Source organism: Acanthaster planci, linkage group LG06, assembly GCF_054643075.1.
Source record: "Acanthaster planci isolate LZ-2023a linkage group LG06, COTS_SCS, whole genome shotgun sequence".
In the NCBI taxonomy this organism is placed as follows: Eukaryota; Metazoa; Echinodermata; class Asteroidea; order Valvatida; family Acanthasteridae; genus Acanthaster; species Acanthaster planci.
Window position 1 is genome coordinate 11381703 of NC_141782.1, and position 27642 is coordinate 11409344.

At 42.6% G+C, this 27642-nt stretch overlaps 2 protein-coding genes across 13 annotated transcripts in view; both read left to right on the forward strand.

The window, feature by feature from the left end:
- LOC110988490 (uncharacterized) overlaps window positions 1-10856 on the forward strand; it is a 76205-nt gene extending 65349 nt beyond the window's left edge. For all 8 annotated transcript variants that reach the window (XM_087137643.1, XM_087137647.1, XM_087137645.1 and 5 more), the window contains 9 exons: window positions 19-282; window positions 953-1210; window positions 2413-2673; window positions 3601-3852; window positions 5358-5447; window positions 5926-5970; window positions 6255-6359; window positions 8011-8148; window positions 8983-10856. In XM_087137643.1, coding sequence (XP_086993769.1) covers window positions 19-282; window positions 953-1210; window positions 2413-2673; window positions 3601-3852; window positions 5358-5447; window positions 5926-5970; window positions 6255-6359; window positions 8011-8148; window positions 8983-9194 — 1625 coding nt within the window. In that variant the 3' untranslated portion in view covers window positions 9195-10856. The remainder of the gene's footprint in view (window positions 1-18; window positions 283-952; window positions 1211-2412; window positions 2674-3600; window positions 3853-5357; window positions 5448-5925; window positions 5971-6254; window positions 6360-8010; window positions 8149-8982) is intronic.
- Window positions 10857-11502: 646 nt separating this feature from the next.
- The window catches only part of LOC110988484 (uncharacterized), a 65830-nt gene continuing 49690 nt past the window's right edge, over window positions 11503-27642 (forward strand). The window contains exons 1-13 of one of the 5 annotated variants that reach the window (XM_087137653.1): window positions 11503-11819; window positions 12769-12879; window positions 17578-17679; window positions 18456-18722; window positions 19489-19746; window positions 20445-20549; window positions 21600-21710; window positions 22395-22502; window positions 22912-23175; window positions 23813-24067; window positions 24875-25129; window positions 25953-26207; window positions 26763-27017. In XM_087137653.1, coding sequence (XP_086993779.1) covers window positions 11747-11819; window positions 12769-12879; window positions 17578-17679; window positions 18456-18722; window positions 19489-19746; window positions 20445-20549; window positions 21600-21710; window positions 22395-22502; window positions 22912-23175; window positions 23813-24067; window positions 24875-25129; window positions 25953-26207; window positions 26763-27017 — 2419 coding nt within the window. In that variant the 5' untranslated portion in view covers window positions 11503-11746. The remainder of the gene's footprint in view (window positions 11820-12768; window positions 12880-17577; window positions 17680-18455; window positions 18723-19488; window positions 19747-20444; window positions 20550-21599; window positions 21711-22394; window positions 22503-22911; window positions 23176-23812; window positions 24068-24874; window positions 25130-25952; window positions 26208-26762; window positions 27018-27642) is intronic. The other 4 variants (XM_087137650.1, XM_087137651.1, XM_087137654.1 and 1 more) reach the window with 4 other exon arrangements.

A 27642-nucleotide genomic window follows, 5' to 3' on the forward strand; every position in this document is an offset into this window, starting at 1 on the left:
CCATTTCAACTGTTTCAGCTGGCCTTCCTATTGACAATACCCCTCCCACTTTCGTTGTTGGGTGTCCATCTGAGGTGACCGTCAGTGCGCCCAGTGGATCAACAACCTTTGTCGTCAACTGGGACCCGCCTGTAGCCACCGACAACTCAGGCACAGTCGATACATTTGCATCGCACAATCCCGGCTCGACGTTCTTTGTGGGCGTCCCGACGACTGTCATGTACAGGTTCACGGACCCATCAGGCAATTCTCTGACCTGCAGTTTCACGGTCCTTGTCAATGGTATGTGGCCAGGGTCTCTGGCTTATAAGCCAGGAGTAAAATTAGATTGACACAGAAGGAACAACATTTTACCCACCCAAAGATATCTTTGTTTTGGGACACGTCAAATTTCCATTTGTTGAAAATGGATGGTCAGGCAGACGTTCTCACACCCAAAACATCTCTGGCTCTTCCATTAGTAGTCAGACAGGTCTTATAAAATCTGTTCCACATCGCTGTGAATAAAAACCTCCAAAAATGCAGATTAGTGGTTAATTTGACCTACTGGGCAGTCTGAGAAATCTTGTGTTTGACCCCGAAGTCCTTTTTTTCTCTGGTACATTTCAGCAGATGTTCCAAATAACAGCTGTCAGATCTTGTTGTAGTGTTTTTTAACGGGCATCTTGCCTTCACCTCACTTGGGACTGTTAAGTATTCATAATGCAGTGGTTTGCCAGTTGCAATGTATGAGACCCTCTGTCAATTGGCTTATGATTTAGACATAATGCCAATGCACTAATTCACTTCGAGTTAAACTTTGCTGGTGCTTCGATAAGTAGTGTCCTAGAGAATCAAAAAATGAGTATAAAGGAATTAAGGCCGGCGGGATGAAGTGCTGAAGGTATTTCACAAATTATACACGTACCTGCAACTTTGGAGAATTGTTATGTCTTTCATTTTGTGCACACAGTGGGTACCGTTGACAACACGCCACCAACTATCACTGGCTGTCCAAGTGGCGTCAGTGTCATGACGGCTCCTGGCGCAACAACAGCGACGGCCAGCTGGCAACCACCAGTCGGCCAGGACAATTCGGGCGTAGCACCACAAGTCTTCAATTCACACTCTCCGGGGGACACTTTCGGAGTAGGCAACACGCAAGTCTTTTATCGCTTTGTGGACGGGTCGGGCAATGAGGCAACGTGTTTGTTCCTCGTGACTGTCAGCAGTAAGCATTTATGTCAATTGAAGCTTTCTCAGACTGTTTGAGCAATGGCAGTCATGCCTGACAACAATTGTTAAAATGGTAGCCCATGTTCTGGCCCAATTTTTCTTTTGTGTGAGTGATACTTTCCTTCCTTAAACCTTGAAAAAAAAATTTTTAGACAAAAATAGTGAAGCCCTGAGAAAGACACTAGTGAATTTGATTGATGGAACATACACGTAATAAGTGTGACTTGAATACTTCCAAAAGGGTGGGGGGCAACGAGGGCTTGGGCCCCTCACGACAAAGGAGTACCATTTTTTTTCTTTTGAAATGGAGGGCAAGAAAGGTGATTTTTGGTGTCTCATTCCTTTTCCTGTCTTTCCCAAAGTATGTATAAAGCATGACACTGTAGCCTCTACCCTCAGAAAGGCCATGAAAAGTTACATAAGAAGATTTCGAAAATTTTACTCCTTCCCCAAAAATTGGGGGGGGGAGGGACCACCCTAATTTAACTTTGGTTCAGGATCTGCCCTGGAATACTCCAGTGTTTGGAAGAGGAGCAGCTAACAATATGGAGTGCTGTGAAAGTTTGCCTCAAATAGCGTCCATCATGCATATATTAGGCCTATCTTGCAGTTAACAATCCATTCTCCATTGCCTCTTTGAGGCACCATACAAACACAAATGCATCAAGAAGACTCAGAAATCAAACTCATCATTACTTATCTACTAAATTCTACTCAGTTCAATGAAAATTCGGAAGAAAAGGGTAAAACAAAATTGCTGAGTGATGACTCCTGCTGCAAGGGAAGGCCATTTGGCACACTGGTGTCAAACTTGTGTACTGTAAAGTGTAAAACAAAGTCCGGGTAGTGCTTTGTGCTGTGCACTAGAAAACAGTATTCTTTAATATTTCTGAGCATCTGGCAACGATCAGCCACTCAGTTCAACTTTATGCTATGGTCGGTCTGTGATTAATAGTTGCCGGGTAGCGTGTGTGTTCCCTGTCTGCTATTCTGACCAGTGGCGTAGCTAGGATTTTACTTGTTGGGGGGGGCACAAAGGGGCACCAGCATCTTATGGGGGGCACCAGCTTTCAGTGGTGTGGTTTTTTGGGGGCAAGTTTTTGTTACCCTTGTTCCATATCCATTCATCCATGCCCCCGGCTCCCTCATGGCTACGCTACTGACTCTGACAAAAGAGTGAATGCATCTTTCTTTCAGCAAGTGGTGGTGTCGACACCATCAATCCTGTTTTGACGGGCTGCCCCACCGGCGTCACTGCATACGTATCTGCAGCTGTCACCAGCGTCCGAGTCACCTGGACGGAGCCCACGGCCACAGACAACTCTGGGGTGGTGCCGATGTTGGCTAGCAACCCATCGGTCAATTCCATCTTCCCGCTGGGACTTACCACGGTGACATACACTGCTACTGACGGGGCAGGCAACCGGGCGACCTGTGCATTTGTGGTCAACGTCATAGGTGAGGTCACAGCCCCCAGAAATCCCAGCATAAGGAGTGAAGAGGATTACACAGATGCACAGACCATCTCACTGAAGGGCTTTTGTTGGCATTTTGAATCATGTGTCCAGACAAGGCACTGGTATCGTACCCATGGACGTTGCCAGAATTTTGTCAAGGGAGGGGAAAAGAGTTTTTCCCGGGAAGAGGTGGGGTAAAGCACACATCATTACCAAACGATTGATTGTGGAAGGGAGTAAATTCTGAGGTGGTTTCAAGCAAATGAGCCATATTCATCCAGGGTTTCCACTGCCTGGAAAAGTCATGGAAATTTGTTCTCATTTTTCCAGGCCTGGAAAAGTCATAGAATATTGTAAAAATGACTAAAGTCATGGCAGAGTCATGGAATTTTTCAAACACTGTGTTTGATTTTTGTTATGAGAAATAAGTGCATGAAATGCGTGATTTTATTCGCAACTTTGAAAGTCCAAATAGTCCAAGAAATTGTGTTATTGGGTTGTGGATTTTCATAATTTGGTCATAGAAAAGTCATGGAATTTTATTGTCCTTTACGGGCAGGAACTCTGTCATCCCCTTGCCTCAGTTTTTCTGTAAGTTTTCTTTTATTTTATTTCCTTTTTTTGTTTTTCAATTTTTTTTCACCAAGAGGCCAAGTGCCCCCCTTTTAGCCTCCCCATTGCAGCATCCCTGATCCGACCTGTTTACAGGTAGAAAAATAAGACCAGTTTTACGCACAAAACAGGCACTGAATTTTGAATGGGTTTACACTAATACTAATAAGCTAGAAATATCCTGTCCTTTGCATAATTTTACCCATGTCTGTCCTGTTAGATTTGGTTCAGAATGAGTAATGATGTATCAGAAACTTCTACAGGAAACCGCTTAACAAAAGATGTTCCTTTTTGCAATTTGATTTATCTTCATCAGTTGATTTAACGGCACCTGTCATCTCCGGCTGCCCTATCAGTGCCGTCCGAGGAACCTTGTCTGCTGGACAAGCGACCACCTCGCTGACTTGGACTGAGCCCACAGCTACAGACAACAGCCAGCTCCCGGTCACCAGGAACCGCACGCACGTTCCGGGGCAAGCCTTTCCCATTGGAACCACTAATGTCATCTACACTTTCAGCGACAGCGTCAACAACGAGGCCATCTGCACCTTCATGGTCATCGTCTCATGTAAAGAACTGGAACCCTGTTTTTTAATAAGGGGTCATCCATTTTTGTCATCATTTTCACAAGCGTATAAAATGACGATTTCTCTGTTTTGTCTGAGGACCAATTCTAACTCACAATGTATGGTTGTTAATGCGCAGTAGACGACCAGAGAATAGTGGAAGGGGGAAAAGCAATGTCCACAACAGGCCTCGACATTCGCGGTTTTCCGATTGCCCAGGACAAATTCTTCTTTCAGTTCGGGCAAGTAATAATTAAGGACAAATTGCCTGATGAACAGGTACTTTTTTCTTAAAATAAAGGTGTCCTTATTTGTGTCCAAGAATAGCAGTCAGAAAATGTACCTTTGATTTGATTTGTTCTCCTCTTCACAAAAGCTTATAAAAAGTGGTAAAAAGTACACAGTTACATGATCTTTTGCATCGTTACATGTACAGTGTACATGTACAAATTTGCGTGTATTAATGCACGCTGTGCTTTTAGCAGGGCACCTTTCCACACAAGGGAAAATGCGGGCATAGATAAACTGTAAAATACACTTATGTCTGGGTACCAAACCTCGTCACATGTGGCTCTGACTTAAACGTTAGTGAATTTTGCCTGGTACTTGTATATGTACTTTTTATATATGACACCAGGCAAAATGGTCGAGTGGTAAGAAATAGCCGTTGCCCGAACTTGTATGAATGATGCATGAGAGTCCTGTTCACTCTCTGCACACACGCAATATAAGTTGGGGGTGATAGGTAGCCAGTCTAGCTATGATAATCGTCATTTTTAACATGTTTCTAAAAGCATATGCAACCAATTCAACCCTTCCCCCCAGTATACGCTTTGTACTCTCGTGAAAATGATGACAAAAATGGATGACCCCTAAGGGTCTAAGCCCAGAGATCTGATAAGAACAGAAAATAAACTCAGTCACTAGCCAAAATATCACAGGGTAGGGAGGTATTCCAGCTGAGTACTATTGCACAGCATTTTAACAAATTGGCAGTTGTTGCTAAGTAACTTCTAGTATTGGGAATGCAACCCTCTGGCCCCTGTCTGGTTCAGATTCTAGTGCTGCTAGAACTTCTTTGTTTAAGGAAGGCCTGCAATTGCAAGCCTGCAAATAGTGGCTTAGAGGGTTCAAATGTGGACATCACCAAGTGTGATGTTTACCCGTAAAAATAAATATCGAAAAAATTATTAAAATATCAACATAGATAGCAACTCACCAATTGAGCATACTGTGAAGTGTATATGAAGGCTAAAAAAGGTGTCGAACAAAATGAACTGGCTTGGTCAATTTTATTCTACCATTGCACACGTTGGACACGATGCCAGTGTCACCTAAACACACACTCTCACGGCAACTGGACTTTGCTTTTGGACTTACATCTTTTACGTTTCCTTCAGATGTTTTGTCCAACAAGATCTGCTCTTGGTCAGACAGCTACCAAAAATTCGGGAAATGGCTGTTTGGTAATTTCACTCTGTGCTTTGTGTTTGTCATTTCCTATCAGCATCCACCCCCAGCAACCCGTGTTCAAGTAACCCCTGCCCATCTGGTCAGCTTTGCTTCTACACTGCCGATGCTTACCTGTGCCGACCAGGTGAGAAATGTTGCTGGGGTAGCCACAATCTTAAGCTCCTTGTTATGTAGCCAAAAATGTCAGCGAATCTAACTATAATACTTCTGAATGATATATTAAAACAATGGAAAATGTAGTGTTGCCCTTTTCATTATTGGAAAATATTAAAGAGTGGATTGAACTGAATGATGACCAACTAGCTGACCAACCTCGGGAACTAGTTGGTCAACTTCCAATGTCCTAGGGAGGTACCACTAGCTATTCATCCTCAAATCTGGTTCAATTTCCATGACCATGTTTTATACGCTTTGTTGATGGTTGCATCTTGTTAATTGCTTCTCTGAGACCTGGATCACATAATGGTTCCAATATAGGCTGTTCTCCATGTTGGCATATTAAAAAAACGAACACATCACCAAGTTTATTGAGCACTTGCCTATTTCTCCTACAGATGCTTCATGAGATTTTCTTTGTGGCTTTATCTGTCTTTGTTTCTCAGGTGCAGGACGTAAACGGAGAGATGCGCTCCCTGATGATAATAGATGTGAGTACACTCAGATGCATTCATTGTGATTAGTAATGTGTCTACCAGTGTCAAGTGGAAAGTAGCATGTCCTTTGCATTCTAGGCCAAGTCTGATCAGCAGATTTTTGACAAACATCGCTCTAGTTTGCTTGCCTCGCGGGATGGAATTTTATCCATGGGTTACCAAGCAAATTAACTGAGTTGACCCAAACGAAGGTAAAGTCCAACCACAGTTAACCGTAGTGTATGCCCATAGTTGCTGCAAGCCTAACGCTTCTTGTGGCATGCTGTTCTTTTTGACAGACTGTCCGTGTGAGAATGGCGGGGAATGTGTCCATGTTGAAAGTGAGCCGCCAGCCTCTTACTGTATCTGCCCCATGGGATTCCGAGGAGTGCTGTGTGAGAAGGGTAAGATAAATTTCTCAAGTAACAAAGCGTTACCTACGTGCCTCTTTTGTCAGTGCCTCTTTTGAGTGAACACACCTTCAAAATAATCGTGCACAATGGACACTACCATGAACTGTCAACATGATTCATCCAGATAATGTCCGTTTTTCTTCAGGATGCCAAAACAAGTGGCGCGTCAAAACAAGGAGTTGAGTTTGCTCATTCTCATGCAAACTATAAACAATGTTAATTAATTATTTAAATGGCTGTAAGATTCAGTTTGTGGGATCCAATCATATTTTATTGTCATCTCTGCTTTGCAGGAAGGTTACATTTTGATGTTAACGAACTGGTGATTCTGGGTTTTGGAGATCCACTCACATGATAATCATGAACAACTTGGATTTGAATTTTATTTGTCATCAACTTGTATGACAACTAACTGATCCCAAATGTTCACTCTCTGAAATTACCTGGTGACATTTACTTAATGGTTACATTACGGTTGTTAGCTTCTGATCATAGGGTCAAGAGGTGTGAATCCTAGCTGGTATTTACATATTGAGACCATGGGCAAGGCACCTCACCCCTATGTGTCTCTCTCCACCCAGGAGTAAGTGGGTACCTGTGAGAGCAGGGCCCAATTTCGTGGCAAGCGAAATATCGGCACTTACCTTAGCAGAAAAATCTGTGCTTACGGCGAATGCATTTCACGGGTTAGAGAGGAATTTTGGCTTGTGCACATGCGTACATTCTGTAACTAAGGATTCTGTACTGAAGAGGGTTAGTGCAGAATTTTCTGCTAGCGGGGTTTAACACCGAATGGAGATTGTAAGCGTGGAATTCTGCGGTAAGCAGTGCCATGAAATTTGGCCCAGATGTGATCACTGTGTTTTACCCGTCATGCCTGAAATAGCAGCATCGCGCTGCAATACTCCCAGGGAGCTGAGGTCTCAAGAATATTGAATGTTGTGAGCCCAGTAAGCAGGGATAATGACAATGCATGGACACCTTTGCATAGCAGATACTGTTGGATAGCTTGCATCGTTACACACATTGTGATATTATCAATACCTTTACAGATTATGGGAAATGCATACAACAGAATTAGATGATGCTTGCTCCTTCAAATTGTAGTAAAAATAAGGATTCATGTCTCCCCCCAAGGAAAAATGATCAAAACTGTTTCACGTAATTAATATGCAGGTTGTTAATCTGTCACTAAATCCATTCATGCAGCCATACCTTGCTAGGACAGCGTCTTTGTCTGTTTGTCTGTTGGACTGTCTGTCTGTCCTTGCAAATGAAACACATCTAATTAATCTTTGGCCCTACAGGATTATTTATAAATTATCTTTGAAACAAAACTAAATACCACAATATATTTGGGCCCCTTTTAAGAGTAGAGTAGGTTATGACGTGATGGGCTTCTGGAGTCTAGGTCATCCAGAATTCAGCTTTGGTTCTGAGATTGTAAGAAATCCACCAATCCAGAACTTTTAAAGCCCTGTCAAGATAAGAACGCTCTGATCTATAATTGGTCCACTGAGCGGCCAGGAATAGCTTTATTGCCATGGAATTCCCACATCTTGAACTGGAATGCCATGTAGAACCACTTACTAGGGTATCAATGATAACTAGACGTCTTCTTCCTCTCCCCCCCATGGGATAGCTGTCATCAACGGGTGCAACCCCAACCCTTGCGCTAACAATGGGACCTGTACTGTGACCATTGGCAGTGACCCCTCGGCCAGTTACCACTACTCCTGCCTGTGCTCTGAGGGTTGGACTGGTCAAAACTGTCTAAATGGTAAGGTTGAAATTCTCCCATCAGGAAGTTAGGGCCGTTGTAGATATCAAGTGCAAAGAGAACCACAGTTGAAATAAGTTCACCAATTCAGTTCAATCAGGCTCAATTAAGTGACTTGCCAGTAAATATTATTTAATTTGACTGCGTCACAAAAACTAACAATAGGGGTAGAAAGGTTTCAGCAAGTTTCATCACCTAGAACAATCTATTCCCTGCAGGGGTTGTTTGATGAGTAATGTACTCCGGACAGAATTGATAAATTTAGTTTTGAAGTTGATGAGTGAAGGTTTTTTTTTGGCATAAGTTCCAACTAACTTTTAACAAATGCCCTTCTGCCTATGTAGGAAGATTTCAAAAGAAACAACCAATTTGTTTTGATCATTGAAGTGACAAAATTTTGCCTTCAACTGATAAACCCTCTGTGATCCGTGTTTTTCACAAATTTGTAAGGAAAACATGACCAGCTTGTCTGTTTAGAACCGGAACCCCAAAGCATCTGCATTTAAAAGCAGTCATCTTAAGAACTCATCCATTTATAGCCTGGTCCTTGTTATAAGCACAAATATAATGGGAGGGAGTGGGTGGATTGCCATGTATGTAAACATATTTTTAAATGATGATAGTACCAGTACAAAAACATCAGTTGGCTTTTGTACACTCTAGGATTGGGGGAGGGGTTTAGAGTAGAAGAGTTCTCTTTGAGCGCTGGTGAAAACGACAAATTTGACAGCCCAGCTAGAAACAACAGCCAACCACATTTATTGGTTTCTGCGGCAGTCCAGCACAACTTTAAATGACTTGCCCATGTTGTTTTTGTGTTCCATTCTCATTCAGCCGTCAATGACGAGCTAGTGATCCACACCGGTGACCTGACAGACCTCACGGACCACCGCCGTGGCTTGATGGAGACTGAGTGGCTCCTGGGCAGCCTGATTGCAGTCATCATCATCCTCTTCCTGGTGTTTGCCGTCACCGTGATCCGCATCACCAGGCGGACGGTTCTCCCCACAAGCAAGGCCGACGACGAGGTTGCCATTATCCACTAGGGAGCCACATCTCATAGAAAAACCTATGAATCAGACAACATCATGCTTGTGGCAATAGAGCCTAGTCAACCATAGTTACTGCTGTGTTGATATAATCATGTGCAAATTATTGTTTTAGATCATCAGTGCCCTAGTGCCTGTCACAGTACCCCCAACGTACCACGTCATACACCCACGTCAATACCCCTCCGTACCAAGTCATACACCCACGTCAATACCCCCAACAAACCACTTCATTAAAGACATACATCACAAAAGTGACATTTGATTTATTGAAGTATGTCATACACATATGTTGATCTCACAACAAATACTTCCCTAACATTGCTGAACCCTCCAATTTAAAACAAACACTCTAGGGAGGTAGGGTTTAATCTTGTGGAGAGATGTTTCTGCTAACTTTTATTCTCACACTGACACACGACTCTAGGTGGATGCTCATCATGAAAGTATTATAGTGTGGGGAATATTGGCAGGCATATGGTTGAGGTGACACGATCCTGTCACGATGTAGGTTCTGTTTAGCTCTTTTTATATTAACCATTTAATTAATTAATAGTTAATAATTTGTAGAGCCAGTTTAACATTTGAAGCATGTTTAAACTAGTTTTAGTATGCTAAGCATACTGTGCAAGAACAAATTGAAAGGATAGAAAGTTTGAAAAGGTGTGCCACAAAAATTCTGTACAAGAGGCTATTCCATTAATGGCAAATGAAAGAAAAGACAGCAGTTTAAATGATTATCCAAAGATGATTAGTCACGTAGCCAGAATATGACAGGATTGGGATTTTAAAAACCCTATCATGCAAAACCCAACTTGCTTTCAATGTGTTTTGATGGATTTTGGACTGATGGACCCAGCAAGTATTTCTTTGAGGTTAGATGCTTCAATGCGTTATAAATTCACCTTTGGTTCCTGGAGTGCTGGATGTCAGGGAACTCGGATGGTAATCTACTTTAAAATACCGAAGGAGTTGAGGTTTATCAAATTTTATGTCAGGGCTTTCAATATTTTTAGTTAAAACATGCAATAGTTTTAATAATACTTTTTACATTATTTATCTGTAAAATTGCTTAAAAACTGCCTTATAGAATACGGAATAGTTTAAATAACAGTTTCATGCCCATGACTATCAAAAAGCCGACAAAATTTGGTGGGAATATTATAGGTCAGGTTTTGTTTATGATAGGTGGATAAATCACTTACGGGATCATTCTTTGCTGAGTCGTTCTTTGAGGCCATAGTCATAAAGCCTGTGCATGAAAGTAGTTAGTGACCTCCTCCCAATTAAACCCAACTTGGCCTGTTTACCTGGCCGTTTGGATGTCTCCATAGTACGCATTGCGGGTCAATGACGTCATTGTAGAAGTTACTGGCCCTGCTGGGTGACCGTGTCAGCCAATTAGAAACGTCCTTTGTTTGTTCCAGCAATTAAGTTTCTCCAAGTGTTGCCCCTCAGCAACCCGGACACAACTTCATTTTGGAGAAATCGGGTGAGAAATTCCGCATATGCAGGGCTCAAGCACCAGTGATCGCGGAGGATCGCATTTCAAACCTCGGTGCGTGCTTGGTTCATAGACTCGAGAGCAGGGACAGATTTTCATTGGAATGGTCTTGAAGAATCCCCTAACTGCACAATAAATGATGGCAATAAAACAAACTTATGTGTGAATTCTTGTGTTGTGTCTTCAGATGTTGGTATAGATGGTCTTTGCTGTACGGAGGGCAACATTCCGTTTGGGTTTTCGGCATTTGTTATTATCGCTATGCTAGGCCTATGCCCCCGTAAGTTGCTGCCTCTGATGGACACAAGCGTTTCGGGCAGTCCACAAGTTTGAGGTTGCTTTGGAGAACGTACAGTTGTATGCTCAGTATCCACCGCAACAAAAAGAGCTGCAGGTGCTCTTTTGTGAAAAAGAATGTGAAGGACAACATTCAAATTAAACAAAAAAATGTAATTCCTATTTGAAATCAGATGCACATAAAAACTGAGTATTCGGAATTAATCCTCCCAATCAAGAATCACCAGAAGTTTCATAAGCACAGACCGTCCTGTTCCACATTGGCTCTACCTCGTTTCAGAATCCTCACGGAATGCAACACCACCAGTAGCAATAGCTTCTGTTGTCAAAATGAAATGCATTTCTCAGCTCGGACAACTTTATATGTTCTAATTGAAATACACAATGGATGACAAGTGTCAGTGATGTCTCCGCTAATGTAGGATCTGCGCAAAGCCAAGGTACTTGTGCGTTCCTCAACAATGAGGCATGATATGCTTCAGTGAGTCTATTGTCCACGGTCGACAGGATTCGGGATGCTCCGATAGCACGAGTCCCCGTCATGTCTTAAATCTCGTCTTTTGTAATCCATAGGGGTACAGCATGTAACCTGTTCGCTTACATCCGTGTATCCTGATTTCCGTCGACCCGTGTCGCCAGTACGGGTGCTCTGGAGGCGCTCCCGTGTATTAGGCCTAGTTGACCGGATCGTAACGTCGTCCTGCCTCCGATCAATCGCGGCAAATTCACTGACGAGGCCTGAGACAACATGGTTGCGACATTTGGAGTCACTGTTGTTTGTGCCCTTTCAGTTTTGCTGCCAACGCCCATATTGAGCCAAGGTAAGATAGCCATTAGGCACAGAGGTGACTGATCAGTTGGTTATACAGGAAGCGATACTGATTAATTTTCTGATAAAGATTAACCGTACCGCCATGGCTTGTCGATTTCTATTTAGGAGGCCCAAGATCGAGATCGATCGATATAGGGAGCCAAATGGAGCCCGTGCTCCCTGGAAATTCGGCTTTTTAATTTCTCATTAACCAAACGGCAGTGTGGTATAATTAAAAAAATTCTTCACTCAAGTGTTTCGGATAGGGACATCACAAATTTTCCCTTGCAGTAGTTTATTAGCCATCAGTAAGAGGTAACATGTCCCAGAAAGTCAATTTTAGCAGTGAAAATGTTGAAGCATTTACTTAGAAAACATAAGTTTTCCAGACCATTCTCAAGGTTTGCGCACGTCCGGGTTTCCTGATGTCCGCATGTGGAACTCGTTCCATCAGGGTTTCCGTTTATGAAGCAGACGGGAGGTGAAGTGTTCATTCAGACAGTTGTGGCCTTGTACTCTGGGTAAATCTTGAGTGGAATCTAAGTGAAGAAGATTGAAAATGGCGTAATCTGTATTTTAGTAGTTCCAGCACCAACTGTAGGATTTAGAGCTTTGCAGGCACTCTTGCCCCTCTCTATAAATCTTGAAAACACTTTCGACAAACAGTTAATTTCATCAAGCAAATACTTTTACGGATACCATTTTTTTTAATGATCAGTTCTTCCCCAGATATTCAACAGTTTCCCCGATACGGATTCACAAAAATTAAAACGATCAACTATTTTAAATACATAACCCCACAACGGCTGAAGCACAACAGGTACATGAATAAACGTGGACTCTATGCCGATATGCACAAATAAAAATTAACATTTTCAATCTATATTTTCAACTGATGTTATTTCTCATTCTCTTCTTTATATCATAACAAAGTCCCAATTTATTAAATTTCGTTTAAGGAGGTTGCCGCTGTGAAAATGGAGGCACGTGTTTATATGATCCATCTGGAGCGGGAATAAGATGCGCATGTCCGACTGGATACAGGGGTATCCTCTGCGATATACAAGACGGTGAGTTTTAGTTTGCTTCTGTAACTCCCTGGCTACATCTTTATGGTGTGAGACTTTCCTCCAAATTAGGGTTTCATTTGGCCAACGGGTCAAATGATACAGCTGCTCTCTGGAGCAACTAGGCCGGACCTAGCCCCCATGTATGAGGTCAGGGGTAGTGGGGGAGCAAAGTATTGGTGCCGTTGCTTTAGCTAGTTACAGCTTGATGACGATACGTAAATATACAGCTAGCCACGTAAATTCCCTCTTCAATCCATTAAGCAAACACTCTCTTTAAAAGGAAGCATTTTACTCTTGCTAAGCCTGTGTTTGTGAGGATGTAAAGGTAGGGAGTTGCCCTGTGAACTTCCTCGATATCTCGCGGGTTGACTGTAACCGTCGTCTTCCACAATACGACAGAGCGTGCTGATTTTCCATGCAGCCCGTAAGGGCTCACAGCTCGTCCAGCGTTCATTCATATTGAAGGTCGTAATAAGTTGGCATGAAAGGAAAGTTACATAACCTCGTGAAGCGGCTCTTCAAGCTTTCATTATATTAACGACGACTTTCTTGTACCTCCTGGCGAAAGTAGGCCATGTTACTCACTGTAGATATTACCCAGGACAGTGGAGGCTGAACTACGAGAAAATATGGGGGGGGGCAACCACCATATGGAGCATTATGGTTAGTTCGAGCTTCAGTTGATAGAATTTATCAGGACAATGGCGTGCGAATGTACTCAGTCTACACTTGGGGTGACGAGAACAGAAACTTGCCAAATGACCCTCATAACCGTCGGGGGGTGGGTGAAAATTCTGGGGCTGGACTTTTTTCAACGGCAAGGGAATGGTTCAATATTGACTATCGACTTTGTACTGTAAAATAAGTTCCTAGCACATCGCGACATTTTAAACATTCTATCTTTTCCGACTATTTGCTTTGTAGCCTTTCCGAACCAGCGGCTTTCGTAGTCCATCATCAGCCGCAACTTTCGGACAGGACCGACACTTCTAATTGTGGGTGCAGTGAACTATTTCGAGTGTAAATTTCTGTGAGCTTATTGGCATAAAAAGTGTGGCCCACAGGTTTTGAGGGTAAAAGGAGATTTGTTTGACCGGGAAAAAAATGGAGGGATTGTGGAAATATAGGCCAGGATCATATCCCTTGGTTTGGGGACTTCCATCCGGCCGAGGGCAGAGTTGAAAAAATCATGGAAAATGGTCCACAGTGCCAAGAAATGAAGAGGGAAGCAATTGAACTACATGTACTACACATGCATCGATTTTCAAGGGATGTCGAGTTTGTTTGTGTCAGCTTGCATATTATTTAGTCCTGAACTTTTTTCACTGTTCATTTTTTTTGGAGGGGGGAGGCTGGAATTAGTTTGCATTAATTCACTTTAATCAGATTCACGGAGCTCAGAGCTGCAGTCTAATAATTCAAGTGGTTGGCCAGCTCATTATTACTTTTAAAAGTCAGTGCCCCCCCCCGCAGTATCTTTTGCAAAAGGAGAATTGTTTGGCCCCCAAAGTGGCGAGATTGTGTAAATCTTTGCCAGGATCAGCTCCTTGGGTCTTTGGGCTTTAATCTGAGAGCATAATAGCTAAAGAAAATACGGTTGAAAAACAGTCCTGAGTGCCCCAGAAAGTTCAGGGTTTCCACTTGAAAAATGGCTGCAAGCCCACTTCGAAAAAAAAAACACCCTATTTTGGGGGGTGTGATTTTGTTTTGTGGGAATTAATTACAAATGTAATTGGTTAACCCACGAAAAATGGAAAGAAATTGAAAGATTAGGTGCCAGACAGTAATTTAATCTAGTTTCAGAAACCTCAAGGATGTATGCATGTTATTGGGCCCTGAACAGTGCTGATTTTGCACTGTTAATACCTGCTCTGTCACAGACGTGTCTGTGAGCTCTGCCCGTAAGTTACTACCCCCTCTATAGGCAGCATGCAGCCAGCTGGTTAACGTGCTAGCTGCGCCAAGTTTGACATCGACGACGGTATAGGTACGGTGCAAAACTAGCAGGAAACGAAGTGGTTGCTCAGGTTGTTAAGTTGTTGGTGTGTTGGTTGGTTTCTGTGTTCTTAGACCGACGCCTGTGGGCTGTTTTGGGGAGACAAATATATGGAGCAATTCCGTCTTTTCGTAGATTTGAGTGCAAGTATGACTCCTTCAAATCTGCACTAGTAAGAGATCATTTTCAGTAATTTCAAAGCCCTCCCAGCATCAGGTCTTTACTAGTCTGATTTGATGCGGATACCCGTTTTATCAGAGTCACAAATCCAGATCCAGATGTTTAATTATAAAATGACAATTAACATGTTTAAAACAAGTAACTAGGAGTAGGCCTACTCTTCGAAGTACTAATCAGCTTTTTTATTTTAACGTTTTTATTAAAACAGGCGACTCTCGTACTCGTACTGTGTCCTAGTTACTAGGCCTACTGTTTAACTTTAAATAATTTCGTTAAGCGTTAGCAAATGACATGAATGGTATGTTGGCTTAATCATGGAGGTAGAATGGCTTAATTAACTTGTTAATACTGCTCCATGGCATTAATGGAGCGCTGAATGTTTCCAGGATGGCTTCCATGCCTTGTAGTTTTACCTACGTGTACATGTATTTGCCACTTAGGCCGAATCATGCTAATTGTAATATGCAATTACTGTTGCTGCCAACTTTTGCCTTTTTAGGCCTATATTTCCAGCATCAAATTTTTCCCAGTCAGCTGGTCTTTCACCTGACTGTTGAGTATCATAGATTATAAAATGCACTTGCTCAATCTTTGCATGATCGGTTGATCTTATTCTCGGTCCATTTTTTTTCTGATAATCTGATATTCACCATCAGCCAGTTACCATTTCTGTCTTATTCATGGTTGTGAAAGATTGCTTCATTAAAGGTAAAGAGAAGTACAGTTGGAAATTTCATGCAGAATCAACCAATCATGCAGAGCATTCAAGTGATTGTACAGATTGCCTGATTGCTCCTAGCCTTTCGTCAAGGCCTTCAAGGTTGTGTTTATGTGTAACAGCAAAGTGGCTGGACCAGAGACCGCATACAAGAGTGGTGCAGCCACCAGGCCTTTTCCAACTTGTCAGGAATTTCTTATGTTTTTCTTCACGTTTTCGATTTTTGCAACCCTGTTGGGGTAACAAAAATTACAACCAATCGTAAGCGAGGGGCAACACACATTAACCTATTATGCAAATTGAAAGTACATGTATATATGTTACGCCCCAACGGCAGAGATGTCCTGTGTGCATGATGTGCCCAGCTTGTGCCAAAGTCAAATTTTTTACAAATGTCATGTCATTGGTCATAGGGCTAGATGAACAGATGAAGTGCCACATTTTAGACGAATTGTGTCAAGTGTGAGACACATTGACTTGGATAATGTTGAGACATTTCCCACAGACATTGGTCAACAATAATTGGGCCAGCCCAACTGCAGCACTACAGTTTGGACTGTCCCAACCATAGTTTGGACTTATGCTGTAGTTGGGGCGTAACATATACGAAAGATGGCAAGCATGTCAAGGGTGTCGGCGGCTGTGAGTGCAGGATAGTTGTTTGAGCAATATTTGGGCAGCTCTTTAGAATATGCTGCTGGAAAACTTCACCTTGTCGAGTTTAAACCGGTGTAGCGTTAGGCTATTGAAGCATCTATACGCGGGTGTGACGTTTTCGTCTCTACCCACGGGATATGGTAAGATCGAGCTCCATATTTCAAGTAGTGTCGTTTTGCTTCAGCCTTGATGAACTGCTAGTGTTACTCCAAGGTCAGCACCATCCCCCACCAACAAGCATCATGGAGTTGTCATCTCACAGCTTATTGCCCTCATGAAAAACCAGATGGAAACATTGCGTAAGCTTTGGAGTTGATGCCGTTTATTTCGGAGACTCATCTATGTGAAATTTACAAATATTGCATATCAGAAAGCTTATGAATAATTCACCACAAAAACCTCAAAATCAAGTTGGAAAAGGCCTCGTGGCTGTGCCACTCACCTGGTCTCCTGTCCAGTCGCTTTGAAGTCACACACAGCCACGAAGGCCTTGACGAAAGGCTAGATTGCACCCAACATTTACAGTACATCGGACCAGCCCTAGCGTTAGTTCTTGCTTGGATAAGTGATTTACATTGAATAGAATTCCATGCTTAGTCAAATCATCTACAACATATTGTAATGGTTACATTTGATATGACGTTCCTCGAGGTATGACAATCTTGTAAGTTGTAATATTGTAAACCATGATAGGAATAATGTCATATGCAGTGAGAATAGAGAGGGTTAGTACTCCGTAGCCACAATGGAAGCATGCTTAGGGCCTAACTATTTGAAACATTTATAAAATGAACCAAATAAAGGGCAAGCCAAGATGATAGTTACATTCCTCCACAGCAAAATGAAAACTTTCCGATATGTTCATAAATCTATGACTCTATATTGTACTCAATGCAAATTTGTTCAGAGACATTTGCACCAAACTAGCAGGCTTTAGATATTGCTAAAATAGTTTAAAAATGGCCGTAAAATGCCAAGTTTAACCCCCCCCCAAAAAAATGGAAAAGGAAGTAGCTGGATACAGGCAGAAGAAATAACTTTGTTTAAAATTTGGACTAAAAGGGGAGATTAACATTTTTTTTAAAAGAGATGAGATGTGTATTTTGTGTCATATTGTAATGTGTTTGACCTTGGTTTTTCCCAACAGTAAATTGCCGATGTGAAAATGGTGGTGTATGCAGGATCAGTGCTCAGAATGGCTATGAGTGTTCATGTCAGGAGGGCTATGATGGACTCCTGTGTCAATACAGTAAGATCAGATTTGGAGAAATTGGTGCTGTGTGCTACATGTATCTCTGTGCATTCTGCGCCCCCATGGCAAAAGACTAAAAACACCAACCCCTAGGGTGCAAGTAAAATCATATTGAAATCTGACGATTGAGGACTGTTCAGTTTAAACCGCACCCTAGGAGTGGTTAGACCGATCCCAGCCAAAATTGAACAACTGAATGTCCAATTAAAGTCTGAAGTCGGCTAGGCACCTAAAAGCAGTGGGCGAGGCAGTAGTGAATCAGTTTGTACATACACAATTCAAAACCCTGGGTCACAGATGCTCTGCATCGTCAATATCTGAGAAATTCTGTGCTTACAAACCTCCCTTTCTCAACGATGAACAGCAAAACGTACAAATTCGTTGCCATGATCGCATTGTTGATCATTTTATTTCTGTTGATTTGAGGGGCATGCTATTTTTCATCCAAATTGCCCCAACTAGGACTACATTCCTTTGTTCCTTTTCAACTAAAGCAGTGCTTCATTTTATGTATGTCTTTCCTTTTGCCCTTTTGGCAGCTTTCTGAATTGAGATACTTTTAATTGATGAAATGTAGTAGCATCTGTAAAAAAAAAACGGAACAGTTGCTGCAAAGAAGCCATTTCACCAAAATGCTAAAGAGTTCATCTTCTATAATTCTGGAGGTTGTTTTGAGGAATGTATACTGTCCTTGAGGAGAAGTAGATTATCAGCCTCTCTGAAAAAGAAATTTGCAGATTTTCCCAGATTTCTATTCTGACTTTAATTTGTAGTTCCACTGGTGGATGACAAGCTACCTCCTGAAATTTTCAACTGCCCATCCGACTTTGAGGCTCGTCGGCAAGCCGGTGAAGATGCGGTGTTTGTCACGTGGGTGGAACCGTATGCGACTGATAACTCGGGACGAGCTCCCTCTGTGGCCAGAAATGTTGCACCAAACTTCTACGCACAGAGCAATTACGACTTCCAGGTTGTGTACACGTACACCGACCAGAGTGGCCTCTCATCGGAGTGCAGATTTACTGTCACAGTCGTATACTGTAAGTGCAAAGTGAACCAACCATTCCTCAGGTGTTTATGTGCTCCATGTCAGTTTATTATAAAGTACACGTTGAGCCTTGTAGAGCCTTATGGTAGGAAAACTGTTATGTTGGTTGCAGACTCCCTCTTTAAAATTTTGGTCTCCAGACTTGCAAAAAAAAAAAATTGAAATATAAATATATGAAATTGAAAAATATGGAAACAGGCAGTGAGCATTCATCTTTTTGTGAAAGGTACTTTTGGAATTTCAAGTAAGGAATTTGTTGTCTAATTTGTCTGAAATTAATCTGAATTATGTCTTGTTGGTTTATAATCCATTTTCTTCAAGACGAAGTTTGTTGTTTGCTGATAGAAACCAAATCAACTTTTGATGCATTACCCTAACAGTGACTTCTGTATTATTATTCACAGGGCTTTTCACAGATTTGACACTTGGCACAACTTTCTCAGCTCCAAAATGAGTCAAAAATAGGACAGGTTCTGTGAAATTCCTGAAACTTTTGTTCACTTTCTTGGTCCCCTTTTAGTTTGTTTGAGGGCCCTTTGAAATCCGAAGCACAAAGAATTTGCCATTGGTTTCCTAGACAGTGAAGAATTTTGAAGGATTCAGAATGTTTTTAAATGATATACCGAAGTCAAGCGTCATTGAATGACTCTTTTCAAGAATTTGGTGACAGTTTACCATAGCGTCTTGAAATGAGGCAGGTTGCTCATCCCAGAATGCACATATGCTTACCAATGTTCCTGCATTCTTTTTCCAACTAGCCGATGTCATTGAGCCCCGACCCATCTTCAGCGGCTGCCCCGCAGACATCAACGTGACAGCGACGGACAGCCTCCGGGCTGTTGTCAACTGGGTGGAGCCCATGCCGGCCGCCGTGAGCCAGGAGGTAATCAGGGTGGATCGAAGCCACGCCCCAGGCTCTATCTTCTTCCTGGGCTCCACCCTGGTGACCTACATCTTCACCGGGGAGGCCAGCCAGGTTCAGTCCATGTGCACCTTCACCGTCAACGTTATAACAGGTGAGGCTATCTCAACTGATGTGGGGAGGCAGTCTTGATGCAGCAGCTACATGCAGCCATGTTGCTTGAAGCACACAGCAAGAGCAAAGAAGATTGTCAGCTCAAAGGATTGTTTTTCTCCTCTTGGGCAGGAAGATAACAAATATGTTAGATAGACTTCAAATGTGTTTACTTTTGTTTTCCTGACGTGTCAACATTTTTTAACATGCCTGACACTTGTCATCCGGTTTCAGAAATAATGAGACTTAATACTTGGAGTCTTGGACAGATCTTGGACATCTCAAATCTTGTATATCTGTTGTCACTTAGGGTTTGCATTTAGGCTCCATTTATGAACAAGGTAGGGCTTGGTAACCTAGCAACAATGTGTCTTGATGCGCTATATCCTTGCACTTGTTGGCAGATGGCACAATGTAGCTGCTGGGCATTTTCCGTCGAAAATGCTCAGACCCGTCAGAGTTGGGTTTTTTTTTTCGCTTGGAGAATGGGTGCTGAGTGAACGGTGACAGCGATTTTCAAGTATTAACCCAACCTGCTTGTGTGTTTAGTCCACACGGGAAGCTACATGCTACATGCACTGAGCTCGTTGCAGCTGACCTTGGGCACAGTCTTTCCATGCTTTATCAAATGAATGTCATCCTGGCTCATTTAAGTAATGAATCTAAATTCACAAACAAACTCATCCGTTTCATCTGCAGATGCCTGTCAGTGTGAGAACGGGGGCACTTGTGTACCAGACAACACAATGACTGGTGTCCGCTGCATGTGTCGAGCAGGGTACTCTGGGATTCTCTGTCAACGCCGTGAGTCCGCATGCCTCATTTCTTTCTCTCTTTCTCCGTTCCTAACCGTAAGCCGCCAAGGCCCCATCGTGTATTTAACATAGCTACTTGACAGGTAGCAGAAAAAAGCCATGCTTACAGTGGCAGAAAACTTTGCTAACCCTAAGCTCTATTTCATGGGGGTGCTTGACATGGTTATGCTCATGGTTGCATTCATGTAGAGATTTCCAGTGTGTTGTCACTATGTTAAACCAATTTTGTTCTTTTCTGCTGTGCTTACTGTTAACAGTCCCCATGAAATAGACACAGCCTGTGTTGGTGTAAATTCATGTGCTTAGCAGCTCCTTGAAGTTGGGCCCAGGTCATTCAAAATTCACCTGGAATTTTTGTGGATTTGCAGAATGGACAAGGATAGAGCCAAGCCAGTGTTACATTTCTCAGCATTGTGGGTCCCTTAAGGGTCTATGCAGTTTTAAATGCAAACCTCCAAAATCCACTTCTGTGTCTCACTGTAAATCTCATTTTCAATTTTTTTTCTCTCCTTTTTTAAAGGATAGTTTGCTGCCATTTTGGTTTTGTGCTGATTATTATTTTGATTTTCGTGAGCAAAACTGTGATTTCATCTCAGCAGGAAAACCTCTATGTCACACTGGTTTGTGGACACCAGAATGCTGATATTTTTGTGTTTTTGCTGTCCTGAATTTTCTTGTCTTTTGTGATTTATTGTTGAGTGAGTGCATCACAGGCGCATAGCAAGCAAATGAACCCCTTTCTCAGAGGTGTTTTCATTGAACTTTCAGTAAACAGCAAACAACACATTAAACATGTGCTTAGCTTTGCCCGCTTACAGCCTTTGAGTCCTTGACTTGTGCAATAAGCTAAAATCAAACATGAATTTGCACAATATTTAACAGATTCCATCGAATTTGGCCTCTCCACCCTGGTAAGATATAAAGTATATCCTCAAATGCTTCTGCGAAAAAGACAAGCCCATTGCAAGAGGGGAGTATAAACCATGAGAAGACTGGGATCACGTCACTTGTTGTACAATAACATGTTTTTTTTGCCTAGGTACCTGTCTCTGTCAGAACAGTGGTATCTGCCAGTACGAGCCCTCCAGCAATGCTGTCAGCTGTCTCTGCCCCAGAGGGTACAGGGGTGTTCTTTGTGAGCAGACAGACGGTGAGTGTACACGGGGACGTCAAGTTTTGACACACTCTGGAGTTGTTACATGCCGAGTAAAGAGAGTAGATCATGGCTTTAAACCCAGAGGCACACGAACCGTCCGCTTACACCTGAAAATACACTCGGCTCCTGTTAATGGCTTGGCAAAATAATGTTTTAACCAGTTCATCCTGAAGGACTCGTTTGCTCAATCTGGCAGTCTCTGCATGCACAGGAATGATAAGCAGGTTGTTTAGTCACTGCTTAGCAGACAATCTTGTATTTGTTTTGTTCATACATGTACATGAAGTCTGTGGAGGTGGACGGTATGTATGTCTTGGCCGCAGTGTACAGCCTGTCGTGGAAGCAATTGTTCTTCCCTGGTAGCAAAACGTGAGATGGGATTGGGAAAGAAAAATCACAGAGATATTGTTCACTTGATGCAATTGGGTCAGTATTTGTGGCGTTTGGATGCTTGCCAAAAGTGGTACCATCTGCAAGTAGTGAACTGGAACTCTGTCGTTAAAAGACTTGAAAACAAAGAAAAGTTAAAAATTCAAGAAATATAGGACTTTGGTTTGCTCTGTTCATTTTACTGAGAGATGGCTGTACATGGTACAAAATAATTTAGACGGCAAACTCCCCCAACACCGTCCGTCAGTTATCTATACACGAATGTTAATCTTTCCCTTGTTTGCACAGATCGTTGCGATTGTGAGAATGGGGGGACCTGCGTCCATGACACCGTTATACCTGGCGGCACAATGTGTATATGCCCTTCAGGCTTCAGTGGGATTCTCTGCAATGCATGTAAGTTTGCAATCTTTTCTTTGTCTGATCCGTTTAATAGAAATGTTTTCTGGAAGAGCTCAAGACGTTTAATGTGAGTCAATGTTCTACATCGTATATTTGATTTGACAAAGCACAGAAATCAATAAGAGCTAATGAGTGAGGATCTGGGTTGGTGTTATAAATTGGGAAAGGTTTATGGGAACTCTCAAATTTTGAACCATAAATAAGATTTAAAGTTATACTCAGCGTGTACTGGCAAAATGCTGGAGTTGGCAATCCATTGTGACAAATAATGCAATAACACAAGCACAGCATGAGTTAGCACGATAGGTGCGTGTGACATGTTGGATTTTGCATATGAACACAAGAACTTGAACAGGAACTTGTTTCATTCCTTTGCTGCTTTTCTTCATTTCAACACTTAAAGCAACCGCTGTCGATACCTCACCTCCAACCATCACCTTCTGCCCAGCCAGCTTCACTATCATTATCAACCCCACCTCCAGTGATGCCGTCGCGGCCACATGGCCCCAACCCCAGGCAGAGGATGACTCTGGCACGCCGCCCTCTGTTGACCAAAATGTGCCAGTGGGTACTGTAGTGAATGTGGGTGACATTCTCGATGTTGTGTACAAGTTCACCGATGCAGCTGGCAACGCTGCATTCTGCAATTTCACTATCACTGTTTTGGGTGAGTGAAAGGTTATTATACTCTCTAAGAGAGACTTTATTGTCTGCGAAGCCCTCTATTTCTCTAATAAATGCATTAGGAGAGTGGACATCTGTATGTAAAATATATAGGGCTCAGCTAAAGAATGATAAAAGAATTGCATCTAAGTAGTCAACAAACTTGACCAATCATCAATTAAGCAAGCAGGATACCCCAGTTTCAACCAAGGTTTCCTTATTCTAAACCATATCTTAGGCTGCATCTGAATCTCTTGTCTAGAGCTAGGTCTCGGTCTTCACTCCATTGGAAATGTGTGGAGACGCGCAGAAAACAGACCCAGCCGTAGCTCTGGAAGCCCGTTTTGGACACGGCCTCAAGCTGCAGCATAGTGTTGGAGTCTGCATTGACTTCAAGTAATTGACAGTTAAAATTGTGATTGACATTGTGAAGAGTTGAAAAACAGTACTTGTCTTTCTGTGAATAGTGCAGAGTTAGAACTCTGTGTTATTTTTACCATTCCCGCATGAAGAATCTCCAAGCAACTGGAGGCTGTGTAAAGATTGCTCTATCTTGTCAATGTCCTGTATTGCTCACAGATGTAGGAAGCTGCATCACTTTGATTGATAACACTGTCTCTGACCCCTTCAAATGATTACAGCACCAGTCGATACCTCACCTCCAACCATCACCTTCTGCCCGGCCAGCTTCACCATCAACCCCACCTCCAGTGATGCCGTTGCGGCTACATGGCCCCAACCCCAGGCAGAGGACGACTCTGGCACGCCGCCCTCTGTTGACCAGAATGTACCAGTGGGTACTCTGGTGAATTTGGGCAACGTGCTCAATGTCGTGTACAAGTTCACCGATGCTGCTGGCAATGTTGCATCCTGTAATTTCACAATCACTGTTTTAGGTGAGTAAAAAAAGAACCTTTATATACTTTTTAAAAGGTGGAATGTTTTTCTCTGTGACCTTTTGTATCGATAAATAATTGTGGGATTTGTGGGTCACCTTTGTTTGAAACATTTTTTTGATGTTCCTAAGAATGGTAATAAGCTTAATCTACACAAATTACCAGTTGGAGTCATGCACACTTAGCATACGACCTCAGCTATGTGTAGGTAAGAAGGCATTTAATTTTGCTTGTGTTCTCTTGATGCTTTTGACATTGTAACCAAAGCAAGAGATTTAATGCTGACTCAAAGCAGTTCCACCTAATGAAGCATACTTTCTGAGACTGAGTAGATCTCGATTGGCCTTCTGGCTATTTTATGAAGACTGAAAGAGTTGTGATCTGGTGTCTTTGTTGTTGCTGGCGAAGACCAAATCTTGTTTTCGTTACACGTAGTGTGTCAGAATCGTCGCTGTCTAGCAAATGGATTTCCTAATGAAATGAATGCCCCAGTTCCCTTCGTGGCTGGTAAAAACTCAGGCCACATTCATTGAATGCTCTCTGCTACTGTCTGCATTGTACTGTTCTCGCCAGTAACACTGAATAAGTTATCATGATACAACTTGTAGATAACTGGTCTTATGTTGCTCCTATGAATGAGGTTCGCTTGGGGAGTCCCATGTGACAGATTGCAATAAAGCTTAAGTGTGTTTTAGCCCTTTGACACTCTACAGTTTTAAGGGTTTTTTGATAAAAGGTGTGAAATATTGAGGCAGGTCATAACAGTTTATTTCTTCACTTGTCTCTGTTTTCTTCAACCCATTACAGCACCAGTCGATACCTCACCTCCAACCATCACCTTCTGCCCAGCCAGCTTCACTATCAACCCCACCTCCAGTGATCCCGTTGCGGCTACATGGCCCCAACCCCAGGCAGAGGATGACTCTGGTACACCGCCCTCTGTTGACCAGAATGTACCAGTGGGTACTCTGGTGAATGTGGGCGACATTCTTGAAGTTGTGTACAAGTTCACCGATGCTGCTGGCAACATTGCCTTCTGCAATTTTACTGTCACCGTCTTAGGTGAGTCACAGTAGGTTCTCGAACATACAAAAAAGTGTTACTTATTTCTCCCATAATCCTATATTTGCTTGATATGTTTGCAGTCGTTCATATTCATAAAGACAGCCTTAACCAGTCAATCTTGTCTGTAATGCTTGATCACATTTCTTCATATCTACGTATTTAAATGTGTTTGTCTTTTGAAGTTATCCAGTGTTAGGAGGGCATCCTTTCAGTTATAATAACTTCTTTTAAGTCATCAACTCAAAGCCTACTTTGGTTGGAAATTTGATGATAAATGTGTAATCAGCATAGTGATTAATGCTGCAACAAACGGCTACGTGTACATGTTTCTTTCCTTGTCTGTGACTAATACAAGTTTAGATGATCTAAGGTACTGTAAAATTAAGATTCCCAAAATCCCAGTACGGGTGTTTCACAATAGTGTGCCTCCAAGAGTTTGCAACGCGTTGGCCAATCACGGTGCCCAAAAGTTGTCGACCCAATGCGCATTTGGAGAGGGTCGACAAATTTCGCGCATTGTGATTGGCCAATGCGTTGCACACTCTTGGAGGCGCACTGTTGTGAATCGCCCGTATTCATAAGGAATTGAATGATTTCTCTTTTTGGTCATTTCAGTTGCAGAAATCTTCGATAACTTGTCACTGCAACGATACATTGCCTCGCTGCAGTTATGGAAAAGAAGTTGGTTTTACTGTAGATTGTTTTCTAGTAATATTTTGGGGGTGCTTGGAAGTTATCATAAAAGAGAGCAAACACAGCAGGTTTGTTTGATTACTATCAATTGTTCTGGCTTTGCTTCTTTCACCGTCAACCATTACAGCACCAGTCGATACCTCACCTCCAACCATCACCTTCTGCCCAGCCAGCTTCACTATCAACCCCACCTCCAGGGATCCTGTCGCGGCTACATGGCTCCAACCCCAGGCAGAGGATGATGCTGGCACACCGCCCTCTGTTGACCAGAATGTGCCAGTGGGTACTCTGGTGAATGTGGGTGACATTCTCGATGTTGTGTACAAGTTCACCGATGCTGCTGGCAACATTGCCTTCTGCAATTTTACTGTAACTGTTTTGGGTGAGTAAAAGGTTATGTACTCATGAAGAGAGACTTTTCTTCTCTCTGTAGCCCTCTGTTTTTGTACAAAAGCATTGCAAGATTTGATTTTCAGCTGGGTGGTAAGTATAAAACAATCACAATGATCCAGTCTTGACCAATCAACAACCAAAAAGCAAGACTCCACTGTTTCAATTAAGGTAACCTTCTAAATCACGGCGATATCTCAAGCTGTTGTGTAATGTTTGAGTCTGTGTTGTCTTCGAGGAATTGACAATTGAAACTGTGAGTGACATTGTGAAGAGGTGAAGAATATGTATGTCGTTTGTGAATAATGCAAAGTTAGATGTGTTAGTTTCTGTGTTACCTTTACCGTTGCCGTTTGAAGAATTGCCAGCAACTAGTGGGTGTGTAAAGACAGCTTTGCGCTCCTCCTGAAGTGATCAAGAATTTTATTTCATTGCTGGGGAACAAATCTTTCACAATTTTTTTTCAGGAAACTGGGCAAAATATAGGAAGTCGTATCACTTTATTTATTCATTTCATCTTGGTCTCTGTCACCGTCAACCATTACAGCGCCAGTCGATACCTCACCTCCAACCATCACCTTCTGCCCGGCCAGCTTCACCATCAACCCCACCTCCAGTGATCCCGTCGCGGCTATATGGCCCCAACCCCAGGCAGAGGATGACTCTGGCACACCGCCCTCTGTTGACCAGAATGTGCCAGTGGGTACTCTGGTGAATGTGGGCGACATTCTTGATGTTGTGTACAAGTTCACCGATGCTGCTGGCAACGTTGCCTTCTGTAATTTTACAGTCACCGCTGTGGGTGAGTAAAAGACAAGAAATTTCCCTGTGTTAGTTAACCCCTTCACGGTGGGATTATTTTGACCGCGACTGCTGGGTTGTGGTATGCCCTGAATGGAGGGCTTTGTCCAGCAGCAGGCCCCATTAAACCAGCAGGTGCGTGGTGAATAGACTGTATGCGTGGTATGCACTAATCCTCACACAACGGTGCGGTAGTAGCAGTCCTCCATAGCGAAGGGGTTAAACTTCTTGTAACCCTTCGCTAGGTTTGTATGCAAACAGTTCGGTTTCACACTTCAGGATTTTTTCCACAAGTTGGTACGTGTGACATTTTATGTACGCGTATACATTTTCAAAACCTTTTTGCTTTGTGCTTGTTGATTTTCTTTGAGTTGTCCTGTACACACGCAAGCCAACATGAGTGTGGAGTGGAAGTTGTACTTTTGGTGGGTTTAAGGGAGGCCACTTTAGGGGAAGGGGTCAAGTGCTGCTAAGTCTCATAAGGCAAGTCACTCGCACAAAATTGTCCCATGTCAAGTAACAAGCTGTGTTAATGAAGTGTGACAGGGGCATTTCTAGACCTTTGATCCGACTTACTCTGATATTGATGGGCCCATGATTGACTCAACTACTTAGCCCTCTTCCCC